Raw genomic sequence first — 15,842 nt, 5'->3', positions numbered from 1 at the left:
TTTTATTATTTGAATTGTAAAAGTTCATCGTTGTTCAATTTTTTTTTCATTAATAAAATCTGAAGTTAGTTTGTAGAAATTATCAGGGCTTAATTTTCTTTTGGAATTTCCTCTTTGCGAATTTTATTTTTAATCCTACTTTTTCATTGAAAATACACTCCAAAGAAATATCCACACTAAATAGAACTCAATCAAATGAACAATTAATTAGTTGAAAAATCAATTTCAATTTTATAATAAATATTAATAAATATTAATTATTTAATGATTTAATAATTCGAAAAAAACCAATTATTCAATAATTTCTGACTCATTTATTCGTGACATGATTAATTAATTAATTAATTAATTAATCAGTTTGTTGAAATTAAATTGTTGATATAATTATTTAAATTTAAAAAAATCAGTCATCAAGTTGCGTAAGACAAGCAACACCTCTATTGATCCAATGAGACTCTTGCATTCTCGTTGGAATCAGTATATACATCACAAAATTGGATGAGTGACCTGTGGTAGCTAGAACTCCTCGTCTCGCGCTGGTTTTGTACACCGGACAGGCATAACTCGGTGGCGGTCTGAATTTCGATTTTTCGCCCGGCTTCAGCCACAGCACTGGCAGGATGTCGAATATTATTTTCGGTTTGGATTCATCTAGCTCATTGACTTGTTTATTCCAACGTGCACCTTCTAAAAACAGTCCCTAGAAAAATAATGTAGGAAAATCTAGAAACCGATTTTTTTCAGACAAAAAGTCCAATTCTAAACGAATGAAGACATGATGAAGGAAAATATGATTGACGATCTGTTTTCTCGAGAGAAATGAAAATTCTGTAGCGAAGCAGTAAAAAGCTTCAAGTGGATTCTGATAATTGGCCAGTTTTCAATGAATATCTCGAAATCTAAGGGACATAGCAGAATTTTTGTCAAAATCTTTTTTGTAGTCCTCAATTAGCTCTAGAAAAAAACTTATTACGAAAATTTCGTTATCTTCTTTAAATTCGGAGATATTTCTCGAAAACTTAGCTAAGAGCCAAGTCGACTTAAACGGTTTTACTGCTTCACTACTGAATTAATATAGAGTGCTCTAAACAAATTTATAGATAAACCGATTCGCTAGAAAATTCCCGTAGACTTCTATTAGCTTTTTTTTCAATAGAAATGTTCAATGAAAAATTTTCTATAGAGAAAATAACATTAGATTTTTCTTTACAACTTATTCCATTGAGATAATTTCTGTAGAAATCCAAGTTTTTTTGTTTGATTTTTTCAAGAGGATACGTCGGTGAAATTTAAAAGTCTTCACTAGGCCTTAGGACCCATTGAACAGTTTGTGATATATGACGGAATATGGGAATAACTAGGGAAAATTGCGGACCCGATCGATTTTGTCCCGTACAATCACGAAAAACTTCATTTTTTCCTGTTTTCACCTTTAAAATGCTCGTTACACTCCAAAGAATAAAATAACGCATCCGTTTTACTTTATTCGCAATAGATCATGAATAAATGAATTTTGAATTTCATAAATTTTTCGCGTCTCTTGAGTAGAATAGAATCAGGGCAAAAACAAGTAGAATTTTTCGAACCCCATAGAATTCCTATAAAATTCCAATAGAATTTTATAGCGAATTCGCTAGGTTTTCTATTCAAATTTTTCATACGTGATTTTTCTTCATTTTTAATCAAGAAAATCAAACAAAAAAACTTAGAAAATTTGGGTGTAGGAAATTCTATACAAAAAATATCTCCATAGAATTCCAATAGAATTTTCTAGCAAATTCGCTAGGTTTTCTATTGAATTGTTTCATGCGCTATAGTGTGCATGAGCTGCCGTGCTTTACTTATGGCACACTACACACTGACGGCCCCCCACTTCTCTCACACGTAGACGATCGTAGACGTTGGTCGTTCAATGGGTCATCCATTTAAAGTCTTGATCAGATTTCGCAATATACTCAAAACCAAGCCAGAGCGATGTAAAATAATGATAACAAAGAATGGGTGCTGGGCGTCAAAAAAAGAGCGCCATTCAAGTCCCCGATTCAAAAACTTTCTTACATGAGTAAAAACCCCAGAACTTGCTGCCTCCCCCACCTCCTCCACGTCCCCCATCACCTCGAACTCAAAGTCCAGATGATCGATCGGGATCTTATGCAGCCTGGCATAATTCTGCATAACTCCCGTCAAGAACGATTGCGTGAAGAAGAACCCAGACAGCCAGTAAACGTTCGGTGCATCGTGATCAATCCAATCTTGGAAGAACTTGATCCTCATCATCAGATCGCTCACATAACTCCCCAGTGGCTTTAAGGAGGGGTACGACTTCTTGTCCCAGGCCCCAGGCACCTTTCCAACGCTCATGCTCAAGAACACCTCCTCCAGCTCCGCGGACATCACCACCTGTCCCTTGATCGCCTTCTGGACATTCTTCAACGATCCCTTGATGACTGCAGTCAACCTATTGAACCTTATCAACTCTTGCCTCAAGACTGTATTCATGCTGTTCATGTACAGCACAGGATACTTCTGAGAGACTTCTTCAATGTTAAACTGCTCCGGCATTTTGGTCAGAATATCACTCGCCAGAAGCGAGACCATGGCATCAGCGTCTCCCTCGGCCCCACCGACGCTTATCTGCGTCTGGGTGAGAAGAACTCCCCCCAATAGCTGCATTGATTCATTATTATCCTTCGTGATATCAGCATTGTCATGAAGCCCAAAGACCTCCGGCCATACACTGATCGGCAGAGTCTTGATATACTCCAAACACCCTTCATAATCTGTGTCCGTCGGAATCTTGAACTTTCCACTCGGCGAAAAAGTGTAATCCTTATTGCTGATCACTTCAGGATTGTAATAATTCTTCAGCAAGGAATTCAGCAGTCTTCTGTCCTTGTCATCAGTGACTCGACCTCCGTAATTGCACTCGCCAGTTAAATACAACAAAGCCTCGAAGGGAACCTCTTCATAATCGTTCAGGAACATCTGAAGCTGAAGGACACTGATCCGAAGATCGGATTCATTGAACTCGTAAGGGATGTTCCAACCCAATGGTCCGAATTGTCGTCGTTCTTGGACTACTGCATGGAAGAAGCACAAGGAGAAGAGGAGAGACTCCCACTCGATGATTCGCTTGCAGCTCCTGAAGAACTTCTGGTCCGATATTGGATCGTTAAGATAGCTTCTCAAAAGGTTCTGCTTGAGTCCTTTAGGTGGTTCGTTTGTCATCTTCACACCGTTCTGTAGGATTGACACAGGGAACGCTTTCGACGGATAACTTGTCAACCAGACTCTAAATTTATCGTGGGTGTTCTCCGGAATGATGGTCTCGTCACAGATTCTGTCTAGTTCCTTCATCCAAGACTCGGCGAGATGACAATTTTGGAGGACTACCCATTCTCCGGACTGGATGCCCTTCTTGATCATGTCAGCAGCGAGGGGACCCTGCCCCTGACCCAGAGAGATCGTCATGAGATTTTTCTTGAGGATCCCTCTTGTCTCAGCAAATTTGATGAGGCCCGCCATCGGGTCCGATCCGGGGGACAGGATGAAAATGAGTGGGGATGTCTTGGTCGAGTCGTCGTAGGAGGCTTGAAGGTCGAAGGGTGGGGGTTCTATGAAGGCCTGACCCATGTTCAAGGAAATGAAGCTTTGAACTGCTGACACTAGCTTGTCTGGTCTGACGCAGCGAAGTATTACTAAGCTTCTTAGTTCTTCGCGGCCGACCTTGTTGAAAGGTTCGGGAAAGAAGTGATCCTGAGGGTTGGACAGATCGTAGTACTCCTTCCAGGATGAAAGGTTCTCCTCGAAAGATCGTCTGAGGCCTTGGAGACCTGTTAAGGCGTCAGCTCTAGTGACTTCAGACCAGGATTTATCTGTTAACCAGCTGGGATCAGGGTTCTTGTGAGGGTTGTGAAGGGCAACGCCTCCGGTCAACAAGAAAGACCACAAGTCTTCTTGAATTCGCCCTTCGGCTCGGTGAATGCCAGCTGACAGAACCAGGGAGAAGATCAACTTGTCTTTCTCGAAGAGCGATCGACAGACGTTTCTGTAGATGCTTCTTGTAAAGATTGAGTTTAAACTCTCGATTCGAACGTTCAAGTCTTCTGACTTTTCGCTGCTAACGATCGCAGATATATAGAGGTTGATGAACCAGGGGAGAGAGTACTGGTACATCGGGTCGATATTCGCCAATTCTGAGATGCAGAAGAAAAGAACGGCTCCGTGACGTGAAACTGGCTTGTAGCCGTCGCGAGCGTCATCGATCTCAATAGTCGTTTTGGCAGCAACTTTCTGCTTCGCTTCTATGTCTTCCGATAATAGTTTTGATGATGATAGGATTTTTATCGCCGTTTCGTCCTCGAGGATGTTCCCCTCGGACGACGACAAAACTTCGAGGATCTTGTCCTCGATTTCTTTGAGGATTCGCTTGTTGTTCGCTCCTTCGACGATCAGCTGGTTCTTCTTCTCCTCGAGGATTGGGAGATCTTTTGCCACTACTATCCCTAAGAGTTGATCTTGAAGCCCCTGAGGAGTGATCATGAAGTTTAACAAAGTCACCTTGACCGCGATTTCCGGGAGATAGTGAGGGTTTCGAAGTCTCGTGGTGATGTAGAACCGAAAGTTTTCATTGTACTCCAAGACATTCTCCCCAAACTTCATGTACATTACTCCTCGTTGTTTGTAGATGTTCTTCAGGAGAACAGGCTCGAGAATCGCGTCTAACTCCGTAAGAATATTCTCCAACAAGACCGGAAGTCCCAGTTGAATAGCGTTTTCCATGATCCTGACGTAGTTGGGATCAGTAAGTTTGATGACGTTCAGCTTATTCTGCTTTTCCATATTCTTAATCCATTTGTTCGCCGGTCCCTGCGGGTCGATCATTAAGGGCCACCTGTCCGCGTACTTCACGATGATTCCATTTTCCACAGAGAAGTTGTCAGCCGGCAAGCCATGAATCATCCAAGCCCTGATTTCCACAGCTTCTCCTAGGATGTCCGGGAGGCTAAAGTGAACGCTGCATGGAATTTTCATGTCTCGACAGGTTTTGTGCCACTCACTGATCAGATTATTCCGATACTCAACTGTGAAGGCTCCCAGATAGGCGACGATCCCAGAGGATAGCAGGACATCACCTATGACATTACCGAGACTAGCGCCAAGATTCGACGCTGTCTCACTCCACCTGGTCTTCTCTCCGCCCAAACCACCAAGAAGCTTTTCAGCTCTGTCCAATTTCTGCATGCAGTGGTCAATCTGATCCTCGAGTTTCTTCTTCTCCCTCATGCACTCTGCGAACTCGTCGTTCAAAGTCTGCAATTTGTCTGTGACTTCTTGCAGAAGAGTTCGCTTCGCATTCAGCGTCTCCATTTGCGCGGCAAGTTCAGCCTCAGCCTCCGCAAGCATGGCCTTCTTAGGAGCCACGACCTTGATCACTCTATCGTAGACCTCCATCGCCCGCACCCACTTGCACAAGCCCTCGCAGGCAGTCGACACCTTCTTGATGACTTCGGGCTGAAAGCTCCTGTCGTTCATGAATCTCTCCCTGATTCGTTTCATGTAAGCCGGAGGAATGTTGTCTTTGTCGAAGGTCTTAAGACTCTCCAGGAACTTCATGTCCCCGAGGACCTTGATCGAGGCCGGCCAGTAGTCGTCTATCGTCACCCCCGAAGGGTCCTGAACCCGTTCTGGTTTCACTCCTTTCAGAACACAGACAGCTTCCATCACTAGACGAACACCGGCGGGTGGACTCTTCATGGACTTCACTATCGTTACGTCAGCAGGCTTCAAGGTGTCCAGGGCTGAAAGTGCAGCTTCCAGGGCTGGGGTAGCCTCCGCAAGGTCGCTCTCGCAGTCGTCTTTGATGGCTTGTGCGGCAGCTGCGGCTTCGTTCGCTAGGGCTTCGTCCGCAGCCACGACTTCTTTCTTTGCTTCGACGTTCACAGTATCTTGCTCGATCCTAATCATCAATTTGTCACTCAACTGGGATTGAGCCACTAGTTTTGGCTGCAGAGCATGCAGCTCCTCCTGCATCACTGCGACCTGACCTGCAGCAAAGTCCAACTTTTCCAAACCCACTTCATACCGGTTCTGCTGAGACGTGATCTGGTTAACTTTCTGACCGTACAATTTGTACAATGACTTGATCAGCTCTAAGAAGCTTGTTGGCGTGACGTAATTAGTTCGGCCTTGAGTTCGTTGGTAGTCTTCGCTCGATCGTTGAACGGTTTCGTGGAAGTTCTTGCAGACAACGACGCATTTCTGTTTGATTTTGTCGTCGATGTCTAGGTCTTTCAGGGAGATTGTCGCGACTTTTTCGAGGGCGTCGGGAGGCCATGGCATATACCAATCGATGGTGCAGCAGTTGATCAGCGACGGGAACATGCGGATGCGATTGCGGAAGGCGTCACCAATAGGCGACATCGTCAGCACGATGTGGAGGAACTTCTTTACGCGCTCGATGAAGAGATTGTACAAAGCCATTGGGGTAGTCTCAACTCGTTTCGCGGAATCCTCTCTCGCCGCATTCGTCATCTTCTCGAGGATCTCAGCTTTCTCCTCCGTTCCGTAGAGATTTGGCACGTCTCCAGTATTGAGGATCATGTTGATATCCTCTACAAATGATTCGTCCTTGATCTGATTGTCGGCAAAAAGGAAGACTGTCGATTTGCCATCGCAGCCGACTTTCAGGAGGAGATGTTTCAAGTCGTCCCGCCATTCTGATGGCCCGTAACTCCTGGTGATCTCGACTTGGTGAAGAATATACTCGCAGATCCCCGTAGCTAGCTTCGAGCAGGAAGATCGTCCCGAGCCACCGACGCCGACTAGCAATGCGTTGCCGTTGTCCTGCATCAGGACTCTTGAAATCCTCGAGATGTGCTCGATCGCGTATCTGAAGAGAACTAGAGACATTGGGGTCTTCGACATCATATTGTACTCGGTTAAGTAGTACTCCATCTTCTCTTGAAGATCGTTTAGATCGGTCACTTGATCGTAGATCTTCGGGTCCGCATCGGGCTCCATGTACATCCCGAAAAATAGATCGCGAATGTGAGCACTTGTGATCGTCTTCTCGTCCTCTTTGAGGTAGTCTGATAGGACTTTGTCCAAGGGTTGACGAAGCTGATCGTAAGTGACTCGTTTCACCATTTTAAAGAGGATTTCTCTGTCTTGATCGTCCACCAATCGATCGTGGAAAACTCGGTAAACCTCGTGGATCCAGAGTTTAATGAGCTTATCAGGGTCCCGCATTCTGGAGGATGGAACGAGGACGATTCCACTGATAACTCGGCTGAAATCTCTCAAGTTGAAAGTGTAGTGGCTCTTCGCAGGGATCGGGAGGAAGTTGAGGATGGCGTCCTGGAAAATGTCCATCGTTGCCGAGACCAGCATTTTGCCGAACCGAGAGACACTGGAGTCGAAGCCCTTAGCGAAGTGCCAGTCTAGGATTGACGTGAAGATCTTCGTCATCGTGGCGTCCTCGAAGGCGTCGATTCCAATTATGTGCATGTGACGAGTTAAGCGAGGGGTTACGACGTTGGAGCCGCCTCCTGGAGGACCCATCGCAGCTATCATGAGGATATCCATCAGATAGATGATTGTTGTATCCTTTGGATCGAACCAGTAGCCGTGGTCTATCCACTGACGGAGGAGTTCTATCGGGGGCTGGGCTCCGTAGACTTCCTTCTGGGGCATTGACAGGTCGTCGACGAAGAGGATGCACTTCTTGCCCATTGTCGGGCCGTAGACTCCCTTCCGACGTCGATCCAGCTTCGACATTACGATCTCCTGGGTCTGCGCTGCGCTGGTCCGAGCGCTGAAGTTTACCACGTTCTGGATATATTTCTCCTTGGGGAGGTTGACCAGGTAGTCCAGGACTATGGCGGACTTTCCGGTGCCTGTAGGACCCACGAAGAGGATCGGGATCGACCGGTCCAGGAGCCTCTTTATGAAGAATCGCTGCATCGAGACCTCATTCGTTTGAATAATCAGATCACTCACTTTCGCGGTTGGCGGAAGGGTCACCGGAGGAGCGGTGTCCATCCACGAAATCCAACTTCCGTTGTTCCTCTTATCGTATAGCCAATCATAAATGGTCCCTCGATCGGGGAACAGTTGTTGCTTGGATAGCTTGAAAGCCTTGGGCTTCGGGTATTCATCTATCTTCCCGTCTAACAGCTTTCGAAAAAACAAGTCGAACTCCTTTCGACTGTCGCTTACTAGCGTCGATGCGAATCCCCAGATCATGGAGAAGAGCATGACACATTGCAGCCAGACCGTGCTCACCTGTGTCTCCCCCTCCAGCATCGTACTCAACATTCTCGTGAAAGACAAGAACATATGCAGTTCGGAAGTATCGACAAACGTCCGACAGCTTACTTTGATGAACCAGAAGATCGACGGCGTGAGCCACTCAATGAGTTCTACAATCAACTCAAACTGTTCCACCAGGATCCTCTGCCTCAAATCCTTCTTATAACTCTCCAAGATCGGTTGCCACCCCAGCTGGGAGGGCTCCATGTAGATCATCCCACATCTGCTGACCGTAGCCGGTGAGGCCTGATCAAGGTCAGCCGGCTCAAACATCATATTCATCTTATTTGACATGATGATGATCTCCCCGGACATCAAACAAAGCTTCTTGTTATCGTCTAGTACTGTGTTCATGTTCTCAATCCACACGGCGTCAACAGGCCCATCAAAAACTATCCACTTTCGGTCAAAGCTGAAGGACTGCGCGTACTCTCGGAAGGTGTTTGCGAGGATTCCATCGCTCCACTCGTGAGAAATCGGATCGAAAGATCCGTAGAGTAGCCCCATGGTGATCGCCTTGGGATTGATGATCCTGTAAATCGTCTTGAATTCCTTGATCACAGCTTTGCGTTTGACCGAAAGCTCTCCAAGAGCATCGGCGAGGGCTTGATACGCCTGGGTTTTTCCGCCTAAAGTATCTCCTACGACCATCAATCCATGCCTGACCAAGATCATTTCGTAGATTTGAATGACTTTGTCGACATACCACTCGGTCGCCTGGAGATTCCTCTTCTCCAGATTTCCTTTCAACAGTTCAATCAGTTCGTCCCTGTCGGGATTAGGAAGGTCCACTCCCGGGAACAGATCGCTGTAGATTCCTTTGAACAGGGGAACATCCTGAGCCAAGAACTTGGGGAGGTTGACATCCACAATAGCTCTCAGGACAAGAATCGCTTCGTTCTGATTCGGATACTTGAGCTTCAGATTACCAGCAGCTGTTAGTACGGTCTTCACAGCCCTCATACCGTAGTCGTAATGGCTCTGGGAGCTCAACTGTTCAGAGCACAGCTTATAAGTGTGAACGATCTTCTCAGCCAGACTCCTGGCGTCGATGAACCCGTAGGAGTACAGAGTGATCTCTCCAATCATTCCGTAATCGGGGACCATCATAGCGACGGTTCTGAACAGAACTTTCAGATTATCAGGAAGCTCTTGACGCCCGGCATATCCAGGATTCATAGTGATGAAGACATTGCACGTTGGATTCAACTTCAACTCGGTCCCTTCAAAGAGGAAACGTTCGACCTTCATGCTAATCGCCATTTGGATCGTGTGGATCTGCTGAGCGATTACGGACAGAACTTCCAGCTCGATCCTATTGAACTCGTCGAAGCAGGCCCAAGCGCCGGATTGAGCTAGACCTTTGAAGAACTTCCCCATGGCCTTGTAATCGAGACCTTCCGAGCAGTTGAAGACGACGCACTGTTTGGCAACAGCTTTCGCGAGGTCCTTAGATGTCTCCGTCTTTCCGGTACCAGCAGGACCCTCTGGCGCTCCTCCCAGGTTCAGTTTCAGGGCGCCCATCAACGTCCGGTAACATCTGTCAGTCAATGGCGTGATGACGAGACGAGGGGTGTTCCCCAAGTACTCGAACCCGTAGATGACATCTGTTGTGATCATCGATACTGTGATCGCCCCTTCCAGCCAGTAATATCGGAGCTGACAGATCCAATTGAAGTCTATCGCGTCCTTCACTTCCCGTTCCACCAGCATTTTCACGACGTCTCGGGCATGGACGTCAATGACAATCAGAGCGTTTAAAGTTATCCTGGTCCCCGGGTCTAGCTTCCCTCGGACGAGCGCCACTGTTCTGTCAATTTGATCACTGCATTTGTGTAAATAGTTCGGGGTGGAGCCGTCCTCAAAGCTCTCGATGACTTCGCTTGTCCAGTGGATCTGGCTTCCGCAGAGGACTATCTGTCCCGGCCAGGAGAGGATCCATTCTTCCCTCACTGCTGTGAAGTAAGCAATCACACTGTCCTGCGCGATGTCTCGTAACGACGTGATCATCATTTCTTCCACCTGGCAGAGCCACTTCTCCACCATTCCCTTCGCGTCAGCCGGGTAGATCTTTCCGCTCATCGGAACGTACTCATCTTCATCTGACAGCATTCCTATGATCTCCTCCTCCTTCGTGAATTTGAGTTTACTAATCCCTTCGAAGCATTTCTTCAAGTGGGGCTGCACCCTCTGAGGGTCTTTCGTCTCGGACAGAATCTCCAACAATTCGTCATTCGAGAGGAAGAAGAATCGTGGAAAAAACAGGCGCTTCTTCTCGAGATAATCGTTCAATCCTTTCTGGATTTCGTCGAGGAGCGAGTTACAGAGTCGAAATTGGTCAAGCATGTTTGGGATTCCTGTGGCGGTGGTGACCTTCTTGTCCTGAGCGACTGAAGTCATCATCCCACGCCACATTTTATCGACTTTTCTGAAGTTGTTGGCTTCCGTCGGCATCTGTCGCATGATGTCTTCACTACTGAAGATCGGTTCTAGGTACATCCAGGTGGCTTGACACGTCAGCCATTGGTCGATGATGTCTTGCATGGTGATCAGTTTGTTCTCCCAGCTCTCCATCTCGTGTTCGAAAGCTTTCACGAAGGGCGAACCCCTCATCGTTTGCGCCTTAAGAATGTGATCATCGAGAAGCATTTGGATGTCGTCAACAGCCGACAGAATCTGCACTCCTGTCTCTCGATATGGAGTCAAGTCAAAGTAGATCTGCTCCCACTCGCCCTTCATCTTTTCCAGATTCTTCTCCAACGTATGCTCTTTCGTAGCTGCCGACGAGATCTCTTCGAGCTTAGTTATGTGCACGGGCAATCCGTACTCAATCATCTGGGAGAGACTGCTCTGTTCACTCGCAACGATGGTCTCTCCCACGACTTTACTGATCTGGTCCCAGTGACGGGCCTGCAGACCAGGATTGCAGATCGTCTGAAGAACTGGGATGAATTGCTTGAACTTCTCGACCTTTCCTCGTATCATCTCCGCGATTCTCCTAGCTCCGGGGATGTCCGTCAGCGCTCTTCCTAGCTTGTACAATGTTCTCCAGGCGTTGTCAGTCTCCTCTCTGACTTCGTCCGCGTCCAGACCTGAGAAAGGACCGTAGTACCACTTCTCATAGTTTCGGTGGAAGTGGAGGACTGTGTGCCAGAGTTTGTCGAAAGTCTCCACCGTTGATGTCATTCCAGGGAGAGGCAAGTACGGACTGAGTTCCATGTCCAGAAGGCCTTCCTCCTCGTTTATTTGCTCGGCCTCCTTTCTCATCTCCGCCATCGTAGCCGACAGCTGTTCAATCTCCTCGGTCGCTTGCTCCATCTCTTCAACTGTCAAGACTGGCGGATCTTTCTTCTTGAATTGATCAATCGCCAGTTGCATTCGGCTTATCTTCTGCTCGAAGTTGTCTCGTCTCGTTCTCAGGACGCCTTCAACGAATTCCTTTCTCATGTTCAGTCTCGTCGTTGCCAGCTCCATCACCGTTTCCATCTCCTTCGGCCATGTTAGGGTTCGGGTGTTCAAATTTATGTCTTCGTCACTCGGCGGCTGGTAGTCAAACAAGAAGAGGATCAGTTCTGCACATCTTGCTAGTTTACTTCTCAGACTGAACATCGTGTTGTCACGACTGTCTACCAAGAAGTTGAAGAGATCGACAACTTCTTGAGTCGTCTCCGGCATCCCCGATATCTTGTCCGCGATCTCATCGAACACGTGACATAATTCGCGGTTGTTCGATTGTAATTCTTCGAGGAAGAAGTCACAGATCGATGTTCGGAGGTCGTGTAAGATTGTTCTCATCGAGGCGTTGACGATCGAGCAATCGATTTCGATCAGGTTCAGGGGGATCTTGTTCCGGAAGAGGCAGATCTCTTTGCTGAGAATATCGTAGCCGTCGATTCTGTTCCCGAATTCACGGAGAAAGGGGATCGGATCGATCTGGAAGTAGCTGTCGAGGTTCTTGGTGGCTTGGCCGTCCAGAATGTAGGACAAGTCTTTGTAGTGTTTTAAGTAATCGTCAGGGCCCTTTTGATTAGATTTTATGGCGTCCAGGGCTTCGTTGATGATTTTGGAGACTGATGACTCGGATCTTGAGACTGGGAACATGTGACCGGTGTTCTTGAATTCCGGAAAGATGATGGTCTCGATCTTTGGAACTCTTGATCCCACTTGAAGGATTTTGTTGAAGCATCGAGAGACTGTGTCGTGAAGTTCGGTGATGCTGGGGTTTAGACGGAGTTCAGTGGTGCCTAGGATTGGTTCCACGGAGATTGTGATGAACGGAGGTCGGATGAAGGTCAAATCCTGGTAGTCGCCGTCAAATGAGTTTCCGTCTTTGTATTGGATGAGGAAGTCTTTGAATTCTTCTAGGGTCTCGAGGAGGATGATGCGGAGCTGACGGGAGAGGAGGGTGTTGACGGATCGGAAGTACTTTTCGATGTGGGAGGTAGGGGTCGTGGGTTTTTTCTCGAAGAGGGAGCACCAGGCGTGCTTCTTCTCGAGGAAGAGCTCTGCCACGTCCGCCAACCACTGATGCTCCAGTTTGTCGATTGCGAGGGAGCAGAGGGATTCTACAGTCGGCTCGAGGGCGAGGGCTGGAATTGGGAGGGCGCCCAGGTCTTGCACGTGAATGATTCGCATGGAGCTGTATCTGAAAGTCGGGTGGACGTAGGGGAGTCATTTAAGAGACCATTCAACTTTAATTTTATGACGATGCTTGACGGCCGGGGGAGGGGGGTCGCGCAGGTTTTGACGTCACGCTCATATTTTTATTTCTCATTTGATTAACCCTCGATCACTCGCTCAACAAGCGCGGCGCCGCCCGTTTTCGTTTTTTTTTATATTTTAGCGTATTTCTCGACGAATAAAAATTCTGAAAATATTAGAGTTCCTAGTTCAATCCTTTTATTAACCGTTGGCGTTGTCCGTTTTTTTCTCGGAAATTTTGTTCAGCTAAAAGAGAAAAGAAACGTCGAACGGACAGAAAAACGGCGCTACGCCACTCGGTACGAGTAAGTCCCTATCGACCCTTCGAGCGACAATGTTGCTACTTTCACTGCCACACTTGGAAGGCGCGCATAGCAGTAAGCGCCAAGGTGGCAACAGCGCGGCGCTGCGCTAAGCGTGTGACGGATGAAGACACACGCTGAGTGCGAGTAATGGAGGATTAAAGAAAAAAATCAAAAATACTTCTTTCATTTTGAAACGAAGGGGAAATATGAAAGTTAATATCTATAAAAATTCATAGAATCTGCAAGTTAAGTTTGCCCATAGTCTCCCCTGAATTGAAATATGTTTGTTGAAAACTATTCACAAAATTAAATTGACTAACTCTTTCTTTACTAAGGAATCAATTACGGATGGATCGATTTTCAATTTTTCTGAAACTATCACTTGATCGAATTTTTTATAGTAAAAAAATTACCTCGAAAACCACAGATCTCTTATCTCCCTGAGAATCTCATTACTAATGAACAAATTATGCTCGTTAAAATGGGTAGCGATGACAATAGACTGATGCCATGGCACAGGTGCACGAACATGAAGCACTGGAAACTCAACAGGAATTACCTCCACCCCCAGGCGTTCCTGCTCATCTTCATCCAATAAAATGTAATCAAGAATAGCTATTCGAACGCTCCTTTTATAATCATCGATAATTTCCTGCTCCAACTCCTTCAAAAGTTCATGGAAACTGCGGAAAAAGAAATCCATTCGCTAAAAAAATTTGCAGACATTTCCACGACAGACTGTCAGAATTTATTTAGTATTTTATTGGAGTGCTATTGAAGGTCTATGAGAATTCTATTAAAAATTCTATTTGTTATTTACCGCTTCCTGGAATATATAAGTCAACAAATAATGTTAATTTTCCATGCAAGATGTTCCATTGCGATTAATTCCAATAGAATTTTTGAGGATGCAAAATAAAGCGTAAATTGCCATACCATGCGTTCTTGAATTTAATTTGTAATTTTGAATTCATAATTTGTAAAATGCCTCTAATATATACCTCTTGAAGGGAGGAGCTGGTAAGGGATGTTCCATACATCTACCTGAGCATCCATAATTATTACATAAGGTGTCTCAAGGAAATTAAAATTCATATTACTTGCCCATAATTTAAAATCCCGAATTTTTAGTTTCACCAAATATTCTATAGAGTCAATGGAATCTGATTTTTCTATACAACTTACTCTATTGAGATATTCTCTAGAGAATTTCCTTGGCTCAGATTCTGTAAATCTTTGTCATTGTACCTTTATTTTCTTTTCATCAAGAAAATCGAACAAAAAATTAGAAAATTTGAGCGGAGGAAATTCTATAGAAAATACCTCAATAGAATAAGTTATAGAAAAATTGAATTCTATTCAGGTTTTTGTACAGAATATTTTCTATTAAATATTTCAATAGAATCGCCAGAAAACTAGCAGCAAATTCAATAGAAATCCAATAGAATTTTCCAGCGAATGTGCTAGCTTTTTCTAAAAAATTATTTCCGTGACTTCTTATTTCTTCATCCAATCCCATACGATACCCACTCTCTTCTTCTCCTCAATTTCCCCTCTATTCGCGCCTCCGCCATTTCAATGTTGAAACAATCGTAAGGCTCCAAGTGATGATCCCTGATACCCGAGTTACACAAAAATCCAATCTTCTCGATATCCTCAGGCTTCACATTTTTAGTCCTCTCGATCTCCTTCGAGGCCAACAGCTCCGCTAGTTGGGACTCCACAGACCTCGGGAGGTCGGCCTCACGTTTCCTCAAGTCCTCTCTCTCGAACATTTCCCTTTCAATCTCCATTTTTCTTCTTTTCGCAATTTTTTCCTTCGTCTCCTGAATCTTCCGATCCCTTTTCTCGGCCTTTCGCCTGAGCCAGGTGCCATCAGCGAGATCAACGAGGCTGATGACGTTTTCAGGCACAGACTCCAGCAATTTCGCTTTCTCTTCATTTCTCCGTCGTACTTCTTCCTCATGGGCACGAACCAGGGAAATCGGAGGGTAACGGAGCTCTCCATCGTCGCCTAGAAAATCTTTCGTCTGAGGCTCAACTTTACGACGTCTCTTCAACGTTTGAAGTCGAAATTTCAAGGCAGTGGGGGTGTAGAAACTCGCGATACTCTCGGAAGGTTTCACGTACTTGAAGAAGTGCTTGAAGGGCACGGTCTTCGTCCAGGAACGGTCTTGGATCAGTGGCTGAATTTTTTGGTACTTCAGGGCCTCTGGAATATGGGGGGTTGGCTCAGAGTCGACTACCGGTATCCAGGGAACTGACGGCTTGCACTTCCTCCCTCTTGATGACATCTTGCAGAGAAGTTCATTGCTCTAGAATGGGAATTTCGAATTCTAGTGCAACTTCAGATCAATTCTATTTCATGAGAGAATTCCGACACTTTTTTAATTGTTTGCAGACGTTTCGTACATTTTTCGGGAGATATTGTGGATATTTAGCTCAGCGGTGGGTGCGCGAGGGATGTTTTGTGTCCATAGCAACAGTGCAGTCCTAGAGTCACTTGATCAGATTTGAATGAAG

General features: G+C 45.8%; 1 protein-coding gene across 1 annotated transcript; it reads right to left on the bottom strand.

Moving 5' to 3' along the window:
• Positions 1-403: 403 nt before the first annotated feature.
• Positions 404-15,613, bottom strand: LOC107037631 (dynein heavy chain 3, axonemal). The gene is made up of 4 exons (XM_015256277.1): positions 14,850-15,613; positions 13,733-14,002; positions 2,059-12,958; positions 404-700 (listed from the first exon to the last, which is right to left on the bottom strand). The coding sequence occupies exons 1-4, from the start codon at positions 15,611-15,613 to the stop codon at positions 404-406; spliced, it is 12,231 nt and encodes a 4,076-aa protein (XP_015111763.1).
• Between the last annotated feature and the right edge of the window lie 229 nt (positions 15,614-15,842).

The sequence above is a fragment of the Diachasma alloeum genome, unplaced genomic scaffold, assembly GCF_001412515.2.
Source record: "Diachasma alloeum isolate Michigan unplaced genomic scaffold, Dall2.0 Dall_scaffold_00269, whole genome shotgun sequence".
Lineage (NCBI taxonomy): Eukaryota > Metazoa > Arthropoda > Insecta > Hymenoptera > Braconidae > Diachasma > Diachasma alloeum.
Note: the sequence above shows the minus strand (reverse complement) of the source record. Positions and strands in the feature narration are given on the sequence as shown.

Bases quoted from the DNA above. Each gene is read 5' to 3' on its own strand.
- LOC107037631 (XM_015256277.1), bottom strand. From the start codon at position 15,613: ATGTCATCAAGAGGGAGGAAGTGCAAGCCGTCAGTTCCCTGGATACCG. The intron at 12,959-13,732 runs GTAATTTTTTTA...CCCGACTTTCAG, and splicing joins AGAGATCTGTGGTTTTCGAG to ATACAGCTCCATGCGAATCA. The intron at 701-2,058 runs GTAAGAAAGTTT...TTATTTTTCTAG, and splicing joins GTTCTGGGGTTTTTACTCAT to GGACTGTTTTTAGAAGGTGC.